This window comes from Limanda limanda, chromosome 3 (genome assembly GCF_963576545.1).
Source record: "Limanda limanda chromosome 3, fLimLim1.1, whole genome shotgun sequence".
NCBI lineage: Eukaryota > Metazoa > Chordata > Actinopteri > Pleuronectiformes > Pleuronectidae > Limanda > Limanda limanda.
The window spans coordinates 20,695,264-20,715,763 of record NC_083638.1 but is presented as its reverse complement, the minus strand read 5'-3'; the positions used below and the strand labels follow the sequence as shown (position 1 = coordinate 20,715,763).

General features: G+C 45.9%; 1 protein-coding gene across 2 annotated transcripts in view; it reads right to left on the bottom strand.

The window, feature by feature from the left end:
* Nucleotides 1–1,990: 1,990 nt before the first annotated feature.
* Nucleotides 1,991–20,500, bottom strand: part of gse1b (Gse1 coiled-coil protein b) — a 173,272-nt gene continuing 154,762 nt past the window's right edge. For both annotated transcript variants that reach the window (XM_061068828.1, XM_061068829.1), the window contains 14 exons: nt 19,314–19,522; nt 13,182–13,348; nt 12,751–12,951; nt 11,243–11,410; nt 10,751–11,109; nt 9,767–10,085; nt 7,704–8,347; nt 7,471–7,583; nt 7,084–7,348; nt 5,516–5,629; nt 4,963–5,337; nt 4,191–4,538; nt 3,246–3,349; nt 1,991–2,692 (listed from right to left, as the gene is read on the bottom strand). In XM_061068828.1, the coding sequence (XP_060924811.1) occupies nt 2,552–2,692; nt 3,246–3,349; nt 4,191–4,538; nt 4,963–5,337; nt 5,516–5,629; nt 7,084–7,348; nt 7,471–7,583; nt 7,704–8,347; nt 9,767–10,085; nt 10,751–11,109; nt 11,243–11,410; nt 12,751–12,951; nt 13,182–13,348; nt 19,314–19,522 (3,527 nt within the window). In that variant the 3' untranslated portion in view covers nt 1,991–2,551. The remainder of the gene's footprint in view (nt 2,693–3,245; nt 3,350–4,190; nt 4,539–4,962; nt 5,338–5,515; nt 5,630–7,083; nt 7,349–7,470; nt 7,584–7,703; nt 8,348–9,766; nt 10,086–10,750; nt 11,110–11,242; nt 11,411–12,750; nt 12,952–13,181; nt 13,349–19,313; nt 19,523–20,500) is intronic.

Below are 20,500 nucleotides of genomic sequence, written 5' to 3'. Positions count from 1 at the left end.
TTTATGCAGCGTGTGTGATTTGTTGTCTCGCCCTCCTGAAATAAATAATTCTACCAGCACCCACAAACGGACAAAGGTTGGTATTTAACATTTTTGAAATATTTTATTTTCTTTTTTGTCTGAAATCACAGCCATATATTCATAAATACCTAATTACTACATTCAACAAAGAATATATTACATTACAATGAATTCAAACAAGTACATTTTAAAAACAGGATTTCACAGCATCTAGACATCCTCCACTGAGTAAGGGGGGCTACTGCATGGGCGTGCGTGGGTTGGAGACACAGGGGATGCTGGGTAAGCGGGGCTCGCTGTACGCCACCTTCCTCCCCAGCTGATTGGCTGCTTCCCTCAGTGTGCGTGCTCCTTCATTAACTGGTGGGCTGCGCTCTCAGCTCTTTTCTGCTCTGTAAAAATGACAGATTATACCGTATCCCTCTGATCCTCTGAGGCCTCATTCATAAAAAAATGTGTTATGATAAAATTGATTCTTGGAGATGCTTTCGGATAAAGGGATTCTGTACCCGTTGACATGCACAAGATCTGAAAGGAGACAAAGACAATATGAAATGTCCCTAATCTATAATTTTATGTGTAAAATGTCCATGAGGACTGCCACGCATTCACATGCTCCCAAATTCTTGAGGCACTTGTAAATCCTATGTTTTAAGTATGGGGTAAGTCTTAAGTAGTAACTAAATTGTGCCTTAGTCTTTTATAAGTTAACTGTTTGCACATTTTCAAATTTCTTTTTAGTTAAAAAAGAGGAAATCTGTATAATCTATACCCGGAGTAGATAAGCTCTTGGGTTTACAATCCCACATAGGACCATGAGGTGAGGGGACAGAGTGTCAGTGTGAAACGAGCAGAATCAGGAGGAGGGCAGATGGGTTGTAAACAGGTTAGAGACCAGGTAAATCAAACCTTTTTGTTTGTATATGTACTAGGAAAAACCCAGTTTGAATTGACTTTGTGATTTCCAGTTTATATGTAACTTGTTGGCAACTTTGGGTAGCGAGGGTTCTAAAAAAATGGGGGATATTAGGAAAAGGAGGAGTGTGATATTCAGAAGTGGAAGATGGCCGTTGTGGTTTGAATGTTTGGCTACCTAATTTCAACTCCGTTTTAAATAAAAAATCCGAGATGCTACGATTTTATTTATGTAATTTTTATTTTGGCACTACATCCTGTCATCTTAAAAGGCGGAACATTATGCAAACCCTGGTGTTGTTTCAGTCCAATGCTACATTACGTCGAAATGAAGGTGAAGGTCGGACATTAAGAGAAAGCATCAAGAACCAGTTTTCATCAGGCGGCTGCTTAAAGAGACTCTTCATGTCTTTAGAAACTAAACGAGTGAGTGAAAAACTGAATGTGTCACTGGATCTCGAGTTGTGCATGTGGAGCTAATGTCAGCAGCAGAGAAGCCGACAGGAGGAGCTGTTGAAACGGTGATTCAAACAGAGACATGTTGCTGTGAAGGAGGTGGAAGGGGGGGGTGTAACAGGGCAGGAGCCATGTCTCAGGACCTCTGACTGAGCTTCTCTGAGCTCAGGGGTCCGGCTGAGGCGGCTGTGGCTGGGTCTCGGCTTCGCGGAGCCGGGAGAGAGGAACGAGAAGAGGAGGCGTGTATCCTGTTTGCTCTCACTCTGCTAAATGTCTCAGAATGAGCTGTTCTGGCCAGCAGCAGTACAAACACTCAAAGCAAGGCTTTTCCTTTTCCAACCCAAAAAAGCATAAACATATAAAAATGGCAGGCTTTCTTTTAAAAGAACAATGATTAAAGTAATAAAAACATACAAAATTCTTTTTAAGTCTTCATATTATATACAATACAAGGCTGAAGCACCTTTTAAAATTCTTAATTCTCAAATTTTCTATTTCGAAATAAAACATTTCCTTAATTCTTTCCAAAAAAATGTGCATTTTTCTAAGTTCTTCCCTATTGTTGAGCAGTTCTTTGTTGTAACACAGTACCACCAGGTAGTTCTTCAGCGTTTTTATTCGTAAGTGCATTTCCAGTTCAAAAGCTCATGTGGCCGCTGTGATGAAAATCCGTCCCGACTGGCCAGGAGCCTTCGTTTGGGCGTCTGTTGACGACGCCCCTCCTGGGGCAGCTGCTCCCTCATTGGCAGGATTGTCTGTAGATGTGGCAGTGAGGGAGGCAGGGACCGAACAATAGAGCCGCAGGGACCGAAGAGTGTGTGAGAAGCAGGTGCATGTGTGTTTGTGTTGAGCTGCAGGTACTCCTGCCCCCGGAACTCACGCTGATCACAGGGGGTTGGCTACATTGGCACACGTTTGGTGGCTTGTGGCGCCGGCCCTGGCTGGCCACGATCCAAAGACTGCCTGCCCTTCACTGAATGTTCCCGTCTCCTGTGCATTCATCAATCCATTCACTCCGCTCATTCACTCATCTTATCTAGCCTGCCACGCTCTCCTCTGCAGAGCCACGCGTACCAGGCTATGAAAAATAAACTCTGGGTGTCAAGTCTGAAAAGGGAGGTGGCCGCGGCCCGGGCGCCATCAGGTCGGCGTGTCGGGGTCACCTGGGAGGGTAGCCTTTGTAATGGCCGCCTCTCGGCCAGTGTGTCTGTGGCAGCGTTAAACACTTCCTGAAGTGCTCCAGCTCTGTTTGTAACTTCTCCCGCTCCAAAGCCAACTTCTGTCTCTGGGTCATCAGCTCCTGCACAACCACAGAGGAAGAGAGGGAAGACGGGAAACATAAGATTACAAAGAAACCAACAAGAATGAAGATGAGATTTCAGATATACAACAATGAAAAAAGTAATAGAAAAATAAAGAATTGCATGTATGTATTTTTAAAAGTGAAAGTCTCTAGTTCTGGGATTATACATATGATACTATATATATATGATTTCTTCCTACATTACAGAGCAGCACATTCTATTAATGTGCAGAAATGGTCCTGCTATGCTGCAAATCAACCTTCAATCAATGACTTGCCAGTGGTATAGTTACTTCAGTAAGTAGCTTTGTAGTTGTTGATCTATTTTGTTTACTCTTTGCATGTGGGCCTGAACGTAGACAATGCTAACAACTTGCTACCCAAGAGACACTTGCACAAGGAAATCAAAAAAGCAAACATTAGAAGTCATAGACGCACACTAGCAGTGGGGTGTGTGCGTGTCTATGGGATGTATGTGTGTGTGTGTGTGTGTGTGTGTGTGTGTGTGTGTGTGTGTGTGTGTGTGTGTGTGTGTGTGTGTGTATCTTACCCCCATGCTATGAGACAGCTGCTCAGCAGTCAGACTGAGGTTGTAGTTGTGAGCTTCTAGTCTTCGACACTGGCTCTGCAACACTTGCCGCTCCAGACTTTGCTCTAGAAGAAAAAAGCAAAAACACAACAGGGGTTAGAGAACTATAAAAAAAAAATGAAGACAGTAAAAAGGTCTGCAGCAGACTGAATAGATTGAAATACAACAGTGACTATGTCACAGATCAAATACATTTTTCTTAAAGATGGTCTCTGTCCTTGACTTATATACTTATTGTGAAAAAATCCATTATTTTACCTGAACTCATGATTATACATCAGTTCCTAGTTTAAGTACATGTTTTTTTTTGCACCTACACAAGTATCTCTGAACATCCTGCCATTAAATCCTTAAATTCTCCAGTTGTATTTTCAAAGACTGTGTTTACAAGTAGACTAATATTCTAGACTAACATTCAACACTTGATTAAATCATTCTTAAACACTTCTTGTAGAGGATTAAAGGAAGTCTGTCTTCATCCAACTGAAAAACTACTGTGCAGTAATGTTCATGTCTGCCACTGACTATGATGACATTCCCCATTATCAAAAAAAAACAAAGACACAATTCTCTCATAGAAAATGAATCTTAATCTCAATGAGAATCTCTGATTAAATAGAATTAAGTATATTTGGACATAAATGATCTGTGTGGAAAGGATAAATACTACCCTCTAGTGACAAGAGAATGCTACAGCAACCTGAAGACCAGTGTTTTAGCTTTTTTTTAAAATTACTTTTATGAGTTACATTTTTTCATTTTGTGTATTTAGTCTCCAGTTATTTTTAAGCACTAATTCATGAAGTGCAAAGTGATGTAATACGTTTTATGGAGAAAACAAGGCCTGAGGTTTTTACAGCAGCAGCAAGTTAATACAATCACTGCCTATTCAGTGTGGTCTCTTACCTTCTACATATTCCTGATAAGCTTCAAATATAGATTCAATTCCCCGCCACTTGGAGGCAGGAGCCTCCTCTTCCTCCTCATCCTCCTCTTCCTCAGAGTCCTCTGGACCAGAGAGGTCTTCTCTCGCTCCCGGCGCCTCCCGCTGCAGCGGCACTGAGAAGTGCTGCCCGTTGGGTTGAAGGTGAGGGTGCGAGAGCGGATGTGGAAATGGATGTGCATTGGAGTGAGCCTGTGAGTGTGGCGGTGGCGGTGGTGGCGGTCGGCCAGGGGCGCTCTGCAGCTCTGGAATGTTGTAGTGAACGGACGACTCCTGGAGGTGGGACGACTCCGACATCCCTGGGGCTCCACCTAGAGGACAAGATGGCAGAGAGGAATGGATTTATCCTTTCTTATATATTGAATACAGAAAACTAAAATCAAGACAACAAAATAGTCTATATATTGATTGTTTAAGCCTTTTATCATGCAGAAGCCTTTTTTTGTGGTTTTTGAACATTTGATACAGAAAACTGTGAATCTATTAATTTACAAAGTGATTGATTAATGATAAAAAATAATTGCAAGTAATATCCTTAAGGACTTATAAGTTTGATGCTTACAGAATAATTTCTTGAAAAAATATTTTAAACAAAATTGTTATTTGAAGAAAATCTGCCATTTATGAATGGCGTGTTGTACTTTAAAAGATTACAGTAGATACTGGCAGACCTGGAGGTTGCACCTCAGCATCATTCTGCTGCTCATTAGTCACCTTTGCAAACATATCTCTCACCTTTGTGTTTCTGCAGCGACTTCTGAGTGGACTGAAGCACAGAATCATGGAATTGCTGAGCAAACTCTTCCGGGGTGAAGCTGTCCCAGGGTTTGGTGCGTCCGTTGATGCTGTGATGAACCTCCTTCGCCTGGTGGGGGAGCGCGGGCCGCAAGCTGTTGAGCAGACTGGAGCTCCTCTTAGAGGTTGGTGCTTCGCTGGGCCCCCGGGCCTTGTCTGGGTAGACAGCTGGAGAAGGGGGTTCCTTTGGTCTTAATGTGTCCCCGAGGGGTTTCGGGTGGCCACTGGGGGACGCTGGGCAATGCGAGGAGGGGCTGTGTGGTCTGACGTTGTTGAGGTCCTCTGATTCAGAGGGAGGCTGGGCAAAGGTAGAATCTGCAATCATTTGAACACATGTTGAGTCAAGATGAGGTCAAGATCTTCATTACCTACAAACACTGCTATTAGAAACATTTGCTCCTTAGATGCATCTCCTATACAACTGAATAAACCTCTCACCCAATAGACTACTTGAGCAAATGTGCATGTTTATGTTCCTTAGTAAGTGTCTCACCTGTGATCTGAGCTGAGGGGCTCTTACACAGTGGATGAGTGGCATGTCTGATGGTATCAAGGGTTACACTCTTTTCTTTAATGGCATGAAGCAGCTCCACCACTTTTTCATTATCTGAGAGACAGAGATAAAGAACAATATGTAAAACCTTTGTAGCATTAGTCCTGTCTGCATGTATCTAACAATTCCATAAGCAGTGATGCTTCCTAGTTGCATGTTTGTAGGTCTGTGGTCTGTGCACTGCCCTCTGTAGGCAGCAAACAGTAAATCAAGAAGGTTTAGATGGTAACGAAACACACTGCTGCTGCTCCCAATTCCTCTCCAGTGAAGTGTGTGTGTGCGCGTGAGTGAGTGTGTGTGTTTGTGTGTGCGTGTGAGTGTGTAGCTGCATGCTTGACACCACCTCAACCTTTTTAAGGCAATGCAAAGCATTGAATTACAAATACATTGTTTAACACATGCTGCACCCACTATGTTTTTTCAAAGCTTGATTCAACATGCTCATAACAACAAGGCACAGCTCTGAAGTGCAGAGTCAAGAAGCTCTCTAAAAGCTAAAAGAAAGCACATATTGTATATATTTCATGTTTTTTGTGCTTATACTTCTACTCTTGCATGGAGTAATTGTAACAAACACAATTTCCCCCTGGTATCAATAAAGTATTTCTGATTCTGAACATGTGATCAGTCTTTCTCTGCTGAAATTAAAAAAAAACAGAGCCATGATATGAGTAATGGAGCAATGCTGAGTGGAATGTAAAAGGCACCAGGTCAGTTCCATGAGGTAGTGGTTTCTAGCTACCTTACTGAAACATTGCTATGCAATCCTTAAAGACAACGTTTTATTATTATTATTGTTAAGTATTTATCAGGATCCATCAAAGCACATGAACTCATTACTTAAACAGTAAGTAAGAAGCGGTTTATTTAATTAAGAGTAGCTAAGAGGCTTCTTCACAAACAGTTAATTATTACACTAATTAATGTGGCTCCTGTAACAACAAAACGGCTAGAGAGCAACACTATCGTCTCCGACCCCAACCATGACCTGAACAGTGAAGTCAAACTGTAACGTTTGACTTAAGCACACATGTGCGTACAGCACAAAGGACTGAAAATGTTTTTATGATTCTAATGTTGAGTTAAATTTGTATATCTTTGTCTATCGTCAAAATTGGAGGTGATGTTGCAAATGTAGCTGCTGTGATCATCAGGAGAGGGAGAATCTTTTAAGGTTGCAGGTCCAGATGTTTTAGCCATGTTCTCAAAATTAGTGAATGTTTATTTGGATCAGAATGTTTTCTTCAGAAAGTAACTTGGTGAGAGTTACAGACCATCTTCTTGTAGACTCAGACACTGGACTGGTCTCTATAGCCGTCCAGTTAAATCTTTTTGCTGCATGTGACACCAGAGATCACAAGATTGAAGAGACTGGGACATGTTTTGGGATTCAATGGAATCAAACTAGGCTTATTTATGTCATGCTAATCAGACAGATTAAAAAACAAACAAAATCAAAATGCTGATAACACTAGTCCACACATCAGGTCACTACAAACTCCTTTTACCTTTTCTCTGCTGCACAGTGACATGGGACAATTTGAACATGGTGAGGAACCGCTTCTTGTCCTCCAGCTCTGGCGCTCGGTCCATCTCCTCCGGGGTGAAGCGCGTGCTGAGTTGGGGGGGAGGAGGAGTGCGTTTTGATTGCGATGCAGGTGGAGAGGGGCTGCGCTCCCTGAGCATCCTCCTCCTCTTCCGTTTCTTCTGCTGCACCAGCTCGTCCCGCCGGCCCGCCGTGGTCAGGCCGAACACTCCCAAAAAGCCCACTTTCTGCTCAGAGAAGCAAAAAAAAAAAAAACATCACATTACTGCAATGTTTAATCCAAGTGCTTGTGTGTGCTTCCATCATGGAAGGCACAGGAGACATGTGTGTGCTGGCAGGTGTGCTTTACCTCGCTGGAGTCATCCAGTTTGAGGGGGGGCTGCTCTGCCACTCTCCTGAGATGGGCTTTCACCTCCTCTTCATCACTCTCATCATACGAGTCATCCAGCTCATAGTAATAACCTGCAGCAGACACAAACGCATTTACTGATACTGCACTTAAATTCTCTTAAAGTTGATTTATCACATTAACCGTGCTGTGACTAGCATGTGAGAGGGTAGGTAACAATAGACCTATTTTACCTTTGTCTCTCGCCTCCCTTCTCCTCTTCTCCTCCAGGTCCAGCTTGCTGATTGGCCGCCGGTGCTGCTGAAGGTACTCATCGTAGATCAGCGTGGTTTCTGGGCCCGTTCCCGGTGTAGCTACCTGTCCCGTCCCTGACCCGGTGATTTGTCCTAGCCCTTGTCCGTGTCTACTGTGCCCTGGGTGTCCCTGAAAGCTCTTTTGTCCAGCGTTGCCTTTCACAGCTCCCTCCAGCTCGTACTGGCTGGACAGCGACAGCGATGACCTCTGCTGGCTGAAGAAGGACTGTGTGGATTTCTCCAGATCAGCAAGGAATGTGCTGGGCTCTGTCAGGCCCGGAGGACCTCTCATTTGGGTGTACTTCTCCATTGCTGCCCCGTCTCTCCTACGGGCTCCGTCCTCAAATTTGGAGAGGCCCGGGGGCAGCCGACTGAGCTCGTAGTGTCCCATCCCTGAGGGCTCGTGGTTCCGTCTGGAATCTGAGGTTGTTTCTATGAGAGATGCGGGGTTCCACAGGGTGGTGGGAGGTGGACGGTGGTGTTCGCCCGGTGGTTGTGGAGGTTTGGGGGAGATGAGGGGAGGAGGGGCACCTAAGTGAGCGTGCAGGTCCCGGCTTCCTGGTTCATGGTGATTTGTTATGGATCTGTGGAGACACAATGGAGCAGGGAGGGTGCATAGCTGTTAGACATAGAGCACAATGCCCATATGGAGAAATAGTGTTTCCCAATCACACATTCTACGCAATGACACACACCCTGTGAGTAAGTCTGTGGGTGTGTGTGTGTGTGTGGCTGTGCAAAGCAGTGTTATCAAGCCCAGACAGAGTAGCCCAGAGCAGAGTGAGGATGTGGCCAAGGCACACACTGTCCTCCAGATATACAGGCCTGGTTTGATCTGTTAGGCCCTTGAAGTGTGGCACCCACACACGCACAAACACACACACACACGCACACACACACACATAGAGAGAGGGAGAGAGAGGAAAGGCGAGAAAGTTCAGAAGGGCCAGGAGAAATGTTTTCCTGACAGACAGACAGGCAGAGAAGTAAAGGACTCACATTGGAGTGATGAGGAGAATGATGGATTGTTAGAAAGGAATGACGTTTAATTATATAAGACAGAAGAATAATAAATCAAGAGGGAGAACGAGGTTGAAGACAAGACAAGGTAGGGTGGATAAAAAGAAGAAGAAGAAGAAGAAGAAGAAGAAGAAGCAGCAAAAATGAGGAAGAGGGAAAGCAGATGGCTGGTAGGTAATGTCTGGAGCGTCTTTCCAAATGAAACCTGGCATGAGTGCAAGCTGCATGACCAGTCAAATGATCTGTGCTTCCCGTTTGTGTTTGCGTTTCATACGTGTGTGAGTGTGTGTAAGCAAATGCATGTGTTATCCGAAATCTGCAGAGGGATTCTGCATGAGCTGTGATTCTGCGATTATGCCATTGGGTTACTGATAGCAGACATGCATGTGTGTGTGTGTGTTGTCGTCCTCAGAGTTCAGCATTAACCACAACCTCACTCCTAAATCGCACACAACAACACAAACACAGTCACAGTAACAAAGCAGGGTAAGTCGGGGGCTTAGGCCGTGCAGGGTTGAGAGGATTAGCCAAGAATTAGCCTTTGTGTATCTTAGCCGTCGAACTCGCTGCCTGTATTAAACCGCTGCCCACTTCTCATGGAACAGCACTCATCAGGACCCTACGTCGACATCTAAACATAGCTGCCTGTTTTCCTACGTGTCAGGCCTGGTAGGTAGCAAGGACGGAAATAGAGTAGATGTGATGCCTCTGACAGGGTTTATCTTTTTTTTTTCAGCCCTGCCTTAAAAGAAACTTCTAAAGCCTGCCAGCTTCTGAGGCTTCAAAACAAAAGCACAACTTTCCCCATCAGGTGAGCTGGGACAGACCAACACCCCAAAAATAAGGTGTGCACTGAAATCATGAATGCCTTTTTAATACAGCTCGTCTCTATCAACTCCAAACGGGAAATGAATGCTTCTGCATCGTGTGATTTACAAAATGTAAGTAGGGTTGAAATATCTGCACATTTATGTCTGTCTCACCTGTGTGCGTCTGCTGCGTCAGCCGGCCGGCCCAAGTCCAAGTGCTGCTCCAGAACCTGCTGACGAAACTCAGACACCTGGTACTGACGATCCTCCTTCTCCTGCCGCAGCTTGCGTTGCCGCGCCAACCACCTCTCCTCCTCGTTGTTTCTCTGAGCGAGCAGGGCGGCCGAGAGGCCCGTTCCGACAGCGCCGGGTCCCATGAAGAGTCCGTGGCCGGAGATTAAACCGGGGACGGGATGATGCGATTGAACCATTGAAGGGTGGAGGCCTGGCGGGACGGGTTTGGGAGCAGGGAGGGCGGGCTCTTTGGTTTTATCTGCAGAGAGAGAGAGAGAGAAAGGTCAGACACTTGGTTATTAAAGGGCTCCAACCAATTATTTTCATTTGAAGCTTGTTTTCTTATCTCATCAGTGCATGGGATGTATAAAAATGATAGAAAAATAGTTAGAAGTGCCCATCGTAAGTGTGGATAACAGAGACTTCTAAGTGACCACAGTCCAAATCCTAAAACTTTCATAGGAGAGTAAGACATTTTCACGGATCAAGTAATGTTTTCAGGGGATGAAAAAACAGCTGACTGGCTGTTAGTGTGTTTTTACAGATATGATGCAATTAAAAGTTACCTTAAATAAAAGATTTTCCTGGTCTGAACATTTTGGAAACATTTTGGATAATGTAAGTACACAAGTCAACAATATAAATAATATAGGTCTCATTGTTTTCAGGTATTTCAATGAAGAATTCTTTCAGATTATATCTATACATTATTAACCTGCAGCAATTGTTGCAGATTCATTTTCTTTCCATTAATTAATTTGTGGACAAGTGTAAATGCGTTTTTATGTTGTGTTCTGTTATTATATGTTTGACTTTACGTGAGGCAATGGACGTCTTGACAATTTTCAGAAGAGACTCTGACAATAAAGGGAAATCTAATCGAATCAAAGTGAATGGAAGCTCCAGGGGAAGCCACACACGTACCAGCCCGATTCGGGGTGAGTCTCTCAGGCTTGGTTCGGTCCTCCTGCCCCCTGATGGCGTGGAGCTCGGCCAGGTAGTGGCTCTCCATGGCCTTGGACGCCTGCAGCTCCTTCTCCCTCAGCGCTCGCTCCTTCTGCCTCTCCAGCTCCTTCTCCCTTTCTCTCTCCTTCTCCCGTTCCCTCTCACGATCCCTTTCTCGCTCCCGCTCTCTCTCCCTCTCCCTCTCCAGCTCCTTCTCCCGCTCCCTCTCTCGTTCTCTCTCCCGCTCCTTCTCCCTCTCCGACTCGCGCTCCCTTTCCTTTTCGCGCTCCCGTTCGCGGTCCCTCTCTCTATGCCGCAGCTCATCCTCCAGGTGAAGCCTATAAAAAAAGCAGTGGTCAGGGGAAACACAAGCAGAGAGAGAATGGACATTATTAGAGATGTAATTTAGATATTCATATCACAGTGGATATCTAAACATGTTCTTGTATGTGTGAGTGCGGGGGCCTTTACCTCTCTGACTGCAGTGCTGACAGTGAAGGGTGTGTGAAATCTCCGGGGTAGCGGACCCCTTGCAGGTGCATGTGAACAGCAGAGGGATGCATGGGGGGCAGAGCTCCCCCTGCTGGCAGCTGATAGAAAGGTGACCTCATAGCAGAAAGGCAGAATGGGTCATCCATCCTGGGAGATAAGGATTGCAATAAAAAAAAAGAGAGAGAAAGAGAAGAATTTAGTCTCCCCGTGTGACAGTGCAGCGTTCACTTTCATTAACCTGTGTGCCTCCATCTCCCAAAGAGATGACATCACAGGCTCGTCCATCTTTCAGGAAAGCAGCCGCGCCGCTCAGCAAACCTCAATCACCTCCACCCAGCAGATACAGCGAGAGACCGCACTGTGTGCTGATGCACAACTGTGCGTTTCTGTGTGTATGTGTATGACATCCACCGCTCAACCCCTCATTAAATCCATTACAGCGCGGTGTGTGATGGGTGCTGCAGTCCTGTGATGTAGCTGGGCTGACAGACCAGGGGCACGCAGCCTGTGTGATAGCCCAAAGCAAGAAGGGCCCTTGTCAACACACACGCGCACACGCACACACGCACACACGCACACGCACACACACACACACACAGACACACACACACACAGACACACACACACACACACACACACACACACACACACACACACACACACACACACACACACACACACACACACACACACACACACACACACACACACACACACACACACACACACACACACACACACACACACACACACCTTCTACTGCTGGTTATTTCAGTACGATCCATTTTTGTATGATTGCTACACTGAAAGGAAGGATTCTGTCCGTCCCCTGGTAAATGCTTCATGTTTGGATCGGGTTTATTTAATAGCTTTTAATTGGCAACTGAACCATACATATATTTATAAATGAACTTTAAATGACTGAAACTCTTCATTTAGATACATTTATTTTGTGCAGCCACTTGACACAAGAACATTTAGTAAATTCAACATAAAAAACAAATATTATTTCTGAAGAATCAATCAATAAAAGTGGCGAACAGGGAAAATCTTATTTTAGATTTTGAATTGTTTTTTTATGGTCATTTGTCAAAAAGCATTCATAAGCAACCTCCAGATAAACAGAGTTAAATGGCAAATATTTGGGATGTTTGAATTTGATCCATGACGACAACAAATTAAGGTAAAAGTAGAGGAAAACTGGACTCGTTATTACTTGATGTAGCTTCAAAACATAAGCAAACTCCATCTCTCTTAGGCTCAACAAAACCTCGTCCTCAGTTAAATAACATACAAATAAAGAAAATCAACATCAAATATTACAGCCTTGGGAAAATCTATTCAAGTTCAGCTTTACACGAACGCATTTACTGCTGCGTCTAAGCAGTGCAAACACTTAGTTCGGATACATGCACTGGTTTGCACAATTTGCTCTCAGAGGGAAAGTGGTGCCAAGTCGACAAAAACGAGCGAGTGGAGAGGCCTACCTGTATGGTGTGAAGGAGGGGTGGGGCAGGTAGCTGGGGTGATAGTAGGCAGCTGCGGCGGCTGCAGTGGCGGGGTCCAGGCCGAGGGGCAACGAGGGCATGCGGAGGGCATCCTCGGCCGTGGCGTAGGGCCGGAAGCCACGGAGATACTCTTCTGGTATAGGACCAGGGGGTCCGGCGTTAGACATCTGTCTGGGCATACTGAGGAACAACAGAGATCAGAAAATATTAGTTGGATGTTTTGCATTTGTTAGCTATTTTCAAAAAGAAACAGGATACAAATATTTGTTCAGCAGAATCAACAAGACAAATGATTGCAGTTGCAGCTTATTCCAGTGAGTTTCACTAATGATCATATACCAGAGCGTTCAGAAGCTTGAAAACAAATCCAGGAGAAAAAAAAAAAAAAGGCAGAGCAGTGTGTGACTCACTTGAGGGGCTGGAATCGTGAATCCTGCATGACAGCACCGGGGGTGAGACCGAAGGCATAGGGGTTTCCCAGGAGGTGGGCAGGGATAGAGGGGCCACCCTTCTCCTGGGTGAGGGTCCCCTCGGCACTCAAACGGTCCCTGCTGGCCCCACGAGGCCCCGAGTCAGACTGGGGAGAGAGAGAGAGAGAGAGAGAGAGAGAGAGGGATGAGGTGAGAGAGAGATTCTTGGTCATTGTTCGTTGGGACCTGTGACCGTCACGGTTGTCAGGTCCCATGAAGCCCATCCTGTGAGGGGGCAAGGATGGGGGAGGTGGGGGAGAGAATAGGCCTGTGTGTGGCGCAGCAGCCTCCCTCGCTCTCCCTCTATTCCGACCTCAGGAACTTTCATCCACTTTCTCACACATGCAACAACCCCTGTAAACATACATGGGACGCTTCTCGGAGGGAAATCTGTTGTAAAATGAAGGAAACAGGGATAAGAAGGGTTTAAAACACCCTTAAATCTAAAGAGAAAGATGCCGTCTGTATGATTGATGAGGATGTGGGAGATGCACAAAAGCAGTGCTTCCACAGGGAATACGATTTTTGATCTTGATCGAGTGTGTGTGTGTTTGTGTGCGAACCTAACCTGCCCACCAACATGTACAGAGGAGGACAAGAAAATCTAAAAAGCAGCATCCCTCTACCTCGCGGTCTCTCTTTCTTTCTTCTTCACCTCCCTCTCTCCCTTTGGCAGCGAGCCTGGTCTCACTTATTCGATCCCCACAACAAACATACACACACTCAGCAGGCACACACACCGTCTCAGAGCTACAAAGGCATCCTGCTGTGCGAGTGGGAGAGCTTTTTTTTTTCTCGAGGTTTGGTTTCCCTCGGCCAAAAAATGCAGAGAGGAAATGTATAACTCAAATTGGAGAAGGGGAGATTAAGATTAAGATACATTTATTTGTCCCAAACACATGCACAGACATGCACAAGCACACTCATGCAAGGAGGGAAATGTAACCATGTACGGCGCCCGGGGAGCAGATGTTGGGGGAGTAAGGTGCCTTGCTCAGGGGCACTAGACAGGGTAGGGAGAATCCTCTTGGATTTTTGGACAGATCAACCCAGGTTCGTCTTTTTGTTGTTTCTCCGTGGAGTCGAACCAGAGACGAACCAGAGACCTTTTCTGCCCATAGTCCAAGTTTCTGCCACTAGTCCACCGCCTCTCCCAATATATATATATATTTATATATATATTGTTGTGGATATTGTTTACATAGGGATGTGTACAGTTGAGGAGGATTTTCACCGGAGTGGCGGAGCAGCTATCTCATCACCGGGCGAAATTAGACTTGAGGCGGCGAGCGAGCGACTGGAAAGAATCAGGAGGGAGGAAAGGGAAGAGAGAGATGAAGCCGTAAAGAGGGCGAGAAAGAGAGAGAGGAGAGGGCACTTCTTGCCCCGCTGAATTAACCTCCGGGATTAGAGAGAGACCTTACAGCGGCACTGTCCTCTCTCTCTCACTGCAGCCTGATAAAACAAATCCTATTTAGTGAGCCATTACCTCCACGCCCTCCTCTGCAGCCGCTGACCCAGAATGACACTGATGCGCCAACATCCAATCTTAACTGCCTCTAATGTTCAGACTCCCCCACATCCCCCCTTTGTCTCCCAGCCCTCCCACTTTCTGGTAGCTTGCTCCGTGTTGTTTGGTTGCACTCCACTAAACAGGGGGAGGCACTTTATTCCCTCAAACCCCCCCCCCCCCCCCCGCCCCCTGCACTCACTCCATCCCTGTGCTTTCAGAGCTTTGTGAGCACAGGGGAGAAGGTGGACGGTCCCTCCCAATCAGCAGCCGACTGGAAAACAGGTTCATATATGTCAAAAGAAGTCGAGTTTTTTGTGGCAGGCAAATATACATGCACCTTTATTCAAATTTCTACGTTCAACCCACATGAACTTTGCCATGAGGCCACGCACACATATACTATCATAAGGAACTACTGCATGTGAGTGGTGACTGGTACTACTTTTATCAAGCTGTCTGTCAGGTAATTAACTTCTTTAATCACATCTGTGAACCGTCTTACCAAGTGTTTAGCAAGCTGTCATCATTCCTTGACGGAAAGAATTGCACGTTACTCAAGTACTTACTTCTACCCATAATTTTCTGTAAAGTGGTACAATGATTTGTATTCTTATTTGATTTTCATGTCCTACTCTTTGTTATCTATTTTATACTTTCACATGTTCTCTCGTTTACCTTCTGCTGCCCAGCGGGGGGGCAGTAAAGTTTACCTGATCCCATCTGATGCTATGTGTTCATGTATTCATCACGTCTCTTGTGTTTTGTCATGAGTGGTCAGCACCTTGTCCTGTATATGCTCAACTAAACCTTTGCCTCCAACTTCAACCCTCAAGCTGCCCACCGCAGAGAACAACCAAATCTATTCGGTAATTCCACTAATTACTTTTAATGACGAATTAAAGCACGAGAACCTGCTCAGCCCATAAATACACCAGAGATCTGCTATAATCTATTCAGACCTCGATGAAAACTGGCTCTCTGGTATTAGCCTGGTGACCAGCAGTTGATATCAATCAAATGGGGTTGTTTTTTTAAGTTTTTAAAGGTGCAGTTGGTAAAAAAACTTTTTTTTGGAACGACCGCTACAATTAATTGGATTCATATTTACTCGTTTACGTAGCTGCTTCAGTAAGCACATTAGCTCCTACAGGATTCTACATGATAGGCCCATAAATTACTGACATGCTCTTCAAATACAACATTTGTAGCTTTGCAAGATGATTGACATATTTCTTCTGTTAACATGATTAGAGTCCCTAAAGATTTATACTGAACTGCTGCATTTCACAGGACTTCCATCATATGTTGATAGAACAAAGATGCTTGTAAAACAACAAAGCATTGCTATGCTTCTGCAGTTTTACAATTGACTGGCATTTCTTTCCTCATTTTAAATATGAATACTCTTATTGAAAGCTCAAAATCCTTCTTCTATGGGAGATGATCAAGAAAAATGAATTTAGAATGTTTTTGTTAATGATAATGAGTGCATGTGGCAGCCATGTCGCATCTTTATGGTGTCATCTTTTCTGTCAGAGCCTGATCCAGGTCTGTGTATAGAATATATGCCTACAGAACCATGCATATCTGTGGGTGTAAGGGGTCAGAACCATGGGAAAGCTCACACGCCACAGACCCAACGCTTCGTTCCCATTAGAGAGGCATCTCAGACACTCGGGCATCCAACCAGCCATCCCATTCTGACCCCTGACCCCGGCAAAAAAAGCAGCCTTCCATTCTCAAATACACACTAATAAACAGCAGCCGGCCATATACACACTACAGAGCACAAATACAAGCACTCAGACTCAAAGACACATCCATTAACAGGGCATCTTCCTCTGTGCGAGCCAGGCCCCTGTAACCCCCCAGTGCGGGTGGGAGACCCCGTGCATTGTAGAGTTCTCGTTTACGCCTCTCAGATGGAGCCATGAATCCAAATTGCCAATTAAAAAGCAATTACAGGCAGCAGCGGGAGCAGACTCCTGCAGTCATTAAAGCAAAATGCCAACACACCAGGCCCTCCCCCCCCTCTGAAAGAAAGACTAATATCTCAGCCAGAGAGACACTAATCAACCCTTCTAACGCACAAACCAGGACACACACACAGGCACACACATGCAACAGACAAGCTTCACAGGGGATCCAGAGAACAGCCTCTGTATGTTACTATTTACCCCCCCCTCTGTCAAAATATCCTCTTGTCTTCATATCTTCTTTTCTGGTTATTCTGCATCACACTTTATGTCAACACTGTGCATTTCCTGTAAAACACAGGATGTCGTGAAATTGAACACATGTATCTAAACCCAAATTAAAAAATGTCATAAATATTGGATGATAAAAGCAGACACATGCTACAACCACACTACTAGGTTTTCACAGATGAACACATGCCATCCACACTGCCACGGAGTTTTACAACAGCTAAATCAGAGTGGTTTGCAAATGCTGCGGGCCGTGTTTCATGACCTAGCCTTTGTTAATTAGTCAGGTTCCTATCACATGACCCCCTTCCGGATGATAACAACCTGGATTAGCCTCGGCCACCAGTGTAGAACGCAACATGGATAATCAATTAAAAGCGTTGCTGACCCCGTTGTCTTTGCAAACAGCGATTGTGCAGTTAAATTCAGCATCTTACAATGATGTAGAGGATGAGCTATTATTCCAGTATCTGTGACAATTCCCTTGTCCAGTGGCACATGCCTCCCTGTTTACACCACTAGATGCATGCCCAGTGTAAGTGAGTGGTCGTTTAATATGTTTTAAAACGGAGATTAATACTGATGCAGAGCCAAAACGCTTGTGTGGATGGAGATCATTTAAATTTGAAAATACTATTTTCAAACAAAAACACAGTAGTATGGACTGTAGCAAGAGAAGTGTGTAGAAGACAGAAGGTAAAAGCACTGATGCATTCTTCCTCATCAACCATTAGTGATGTTAACAAAGCTCCAGACAGTATTCTCTTTGTTAAAGACCGGGCCTTTTGATGGCTGAATACATGTCTTTTATAGCCACACAGCCCTTTGTTAGCAGAGTTGTAAGTGCTCCCTGAAGCAGCACCACAGAAACAGAGTAGATGCTATGACATCAGCTCGCGTACCAGCCCCCCCCAAACCTTTACCCCCTCCATCGCAACCTCTTGTCCACACCTTGACCTCCTCCATTCTTCAGCTGGGTGGCCCCAAGCGGCTGTAGGCACCAAAAACCCAGTGACACAACCTTTTGGATTCATGCTTGACTTCTTGCACACACAGACACACACACACACACACACACACACACACACACACACACACACACACACACACACACACACACACACACACACACACACACACACACACACACACACACACACACACACACACACACACGCACACGCACACGCACACGCACACGCACACACACACGCACACACACAGACACACACAGAGCCACCATGCAAACGCACACAACCACAGTATACATTAGGGATTAGCTACACTATATGTGGAAGGGAGAGGCGGAAGCTTCTGTCCCTTTATGTCTTCTGTTGCACTTTGAAACTTGTTATGCCGAAGGAATGGCGGAAAAAAAAAGGGTGACATGATTGGGAGAGCTCCCCTGTTTCTGCAACCCCCTCCCGCTTCTGGTTGACCCTTGAACTACGGAGGGGTCACTCCATAAAGGGAGGGGGAAACAAAAGCTTGAATGTTACCACACTGACCTCCTCGCTCGCCCTTCGCTGTGCCCCTTCTCCCTGTCTCAGGGGAACCGTCAAAGTGTCTCGCCGAGTTTCTTGCGTGTGTTGCCGAGTGCCGGTCAGAAGTGTGTACCTGGACTCGACCATTAGCCCTGAGCTGAGATAACAAGGCTTAAAGCCAGGCCGTAATCCATAATCCACTCCTTATCAAAGCAAGCAGCTCTCCTCCTCTCTCCCCTCTACGTAACAGAGCGGGGGGGTGTCGGGGTGACGAATCAAGAGGATGCACTTGGCTGCTTGAGTGAAGAGGGTGAGGCTGGACATGCTGTTGGGAGGGGGGGTAGGGGGAGTCTAAAGGCTGGGGACTTGGGAAGGGGCTCGTCCAAGGGCAAGAGGGCCAAGTAGGAGGGGGGGGGGGCCAGAGGGGCACAGATGTTAGCTGCCGTTGAGGCCGTCACCTCCACGTCCCAGTGGCAGCTGGCATTGTTTAACGCACGGAGCCGTGGGGGGGTGGTGGCGACGAGGGGAGGGGGGGGCACACACTCATAGACCCCGCTATGTCACATGTACATATGTCAAGTGCATAACGCCTCACTACTGGTTCCAGGCCAGATACAAAATCCATTAATCCCTGGAGAGCCTGTCTGTGGTGGTGTGTGTGCCTAGCAGGCGAGCTGAAGAATGAGATCAGGAGAATGTTGCTTGGACAACAAGATAAGAGACAGAAAGGGAGAATATAAAAAAAGGGGGAGGAATTTAAACCGGAACAATCTGAGAGCAACAGAAAGGGAAAAAAAATGGGTGGAAGAGAAAGGAGGATAAGAGGTTAAAGGTCATAGAGAGGAGGTGTCTGGATGTGTGGATTTACCTGGCGTCCCTCGTTCCTCCAGAGGCCGTTGCTGGTCTTGGTGGGAGCAATGGTGACTACAGGTGGGGTGTTTGGCACGCTGTGGCCCGCTGGGGGTCCCAGGATCGGCCCCTGACCGAGGGGGCCCCTCTTGGGGGTGCTGACTGGAGAGCTGTGGTTGGTGGCCGGGGAGGACACTGGAGAGGACTCGCTGCTGATGGAGGACGCAGCTGGAGGAAGACAGAGAGGAGTCACATGAGCAGTGTGAAAGAAAACAGGTACCTATATAAGCATAGATATATATAATAAAGTCTAGATGTCTCGTTCGACGGAGCCGGACGTCCGCACATGGCGGCCATCTTGCTAGGGGGCAGCTCGCTCACCCATAACAATGTGTTGGTAGTGGTAAATAACCATAACTTGCTCAATTTTCAACCGATTTTTAAATGATCTGGTTTGTTATAAACGTCAGAGATGTAGACATGACACTGAATAAATTGTTCAATTTTTTTAGAAAATAACATAATTATTCATAAGTATACAGTGTCATATCAACGCAGACGAGACATCTAGTCTTTATATATATCTATGTATATAATTGTGTGTTGTTTGACTAATAAAAGACAAATATAACAACGCTACGATCTCCTGGCTCCTTCATAAGGGAATGAAAGGAGGTTGCAGCACTATAACAGCAGCGCACAAACACACACACAGAGAGAGAGAGAGAGAGAGAGAGAGAGAGAGAGAGAGAGGGGCAGATGGACGGCCCTAGGCCTCTATTATGAAGTGACAGTGATCAGAATGAGCGGCCCTGTGACAGTCACACAGCCTTGACATGCAGGACACACACACACCACAAAACCACGCTGCTTGAGAGAGAGAAAAGCCACACTAGACGTGTATACAGTCAGTGGCGCTTGCAGCAAGGCCCAGGCCCCCCCCTCCTCAACATACACACACACACACACACACACACACAGCAGGTGGTGGAGAGCTGGCCCAATGAGCTTCTCTGTGCTGCAGCGGTGGCACATTAACAAAGCCCTCCGGGGGAAACCCAGGGTCACGGTCTGGTCGCACATCTCGCTTTCTGCACATCTCGCTTTCTGCACATCTCGCTTTCTCTGGCAAAGCTATATGAGACACTCACATTCACATACTTATATCATTGCAATTTCATCTTTCCTAATGTTTACCTCACCCAC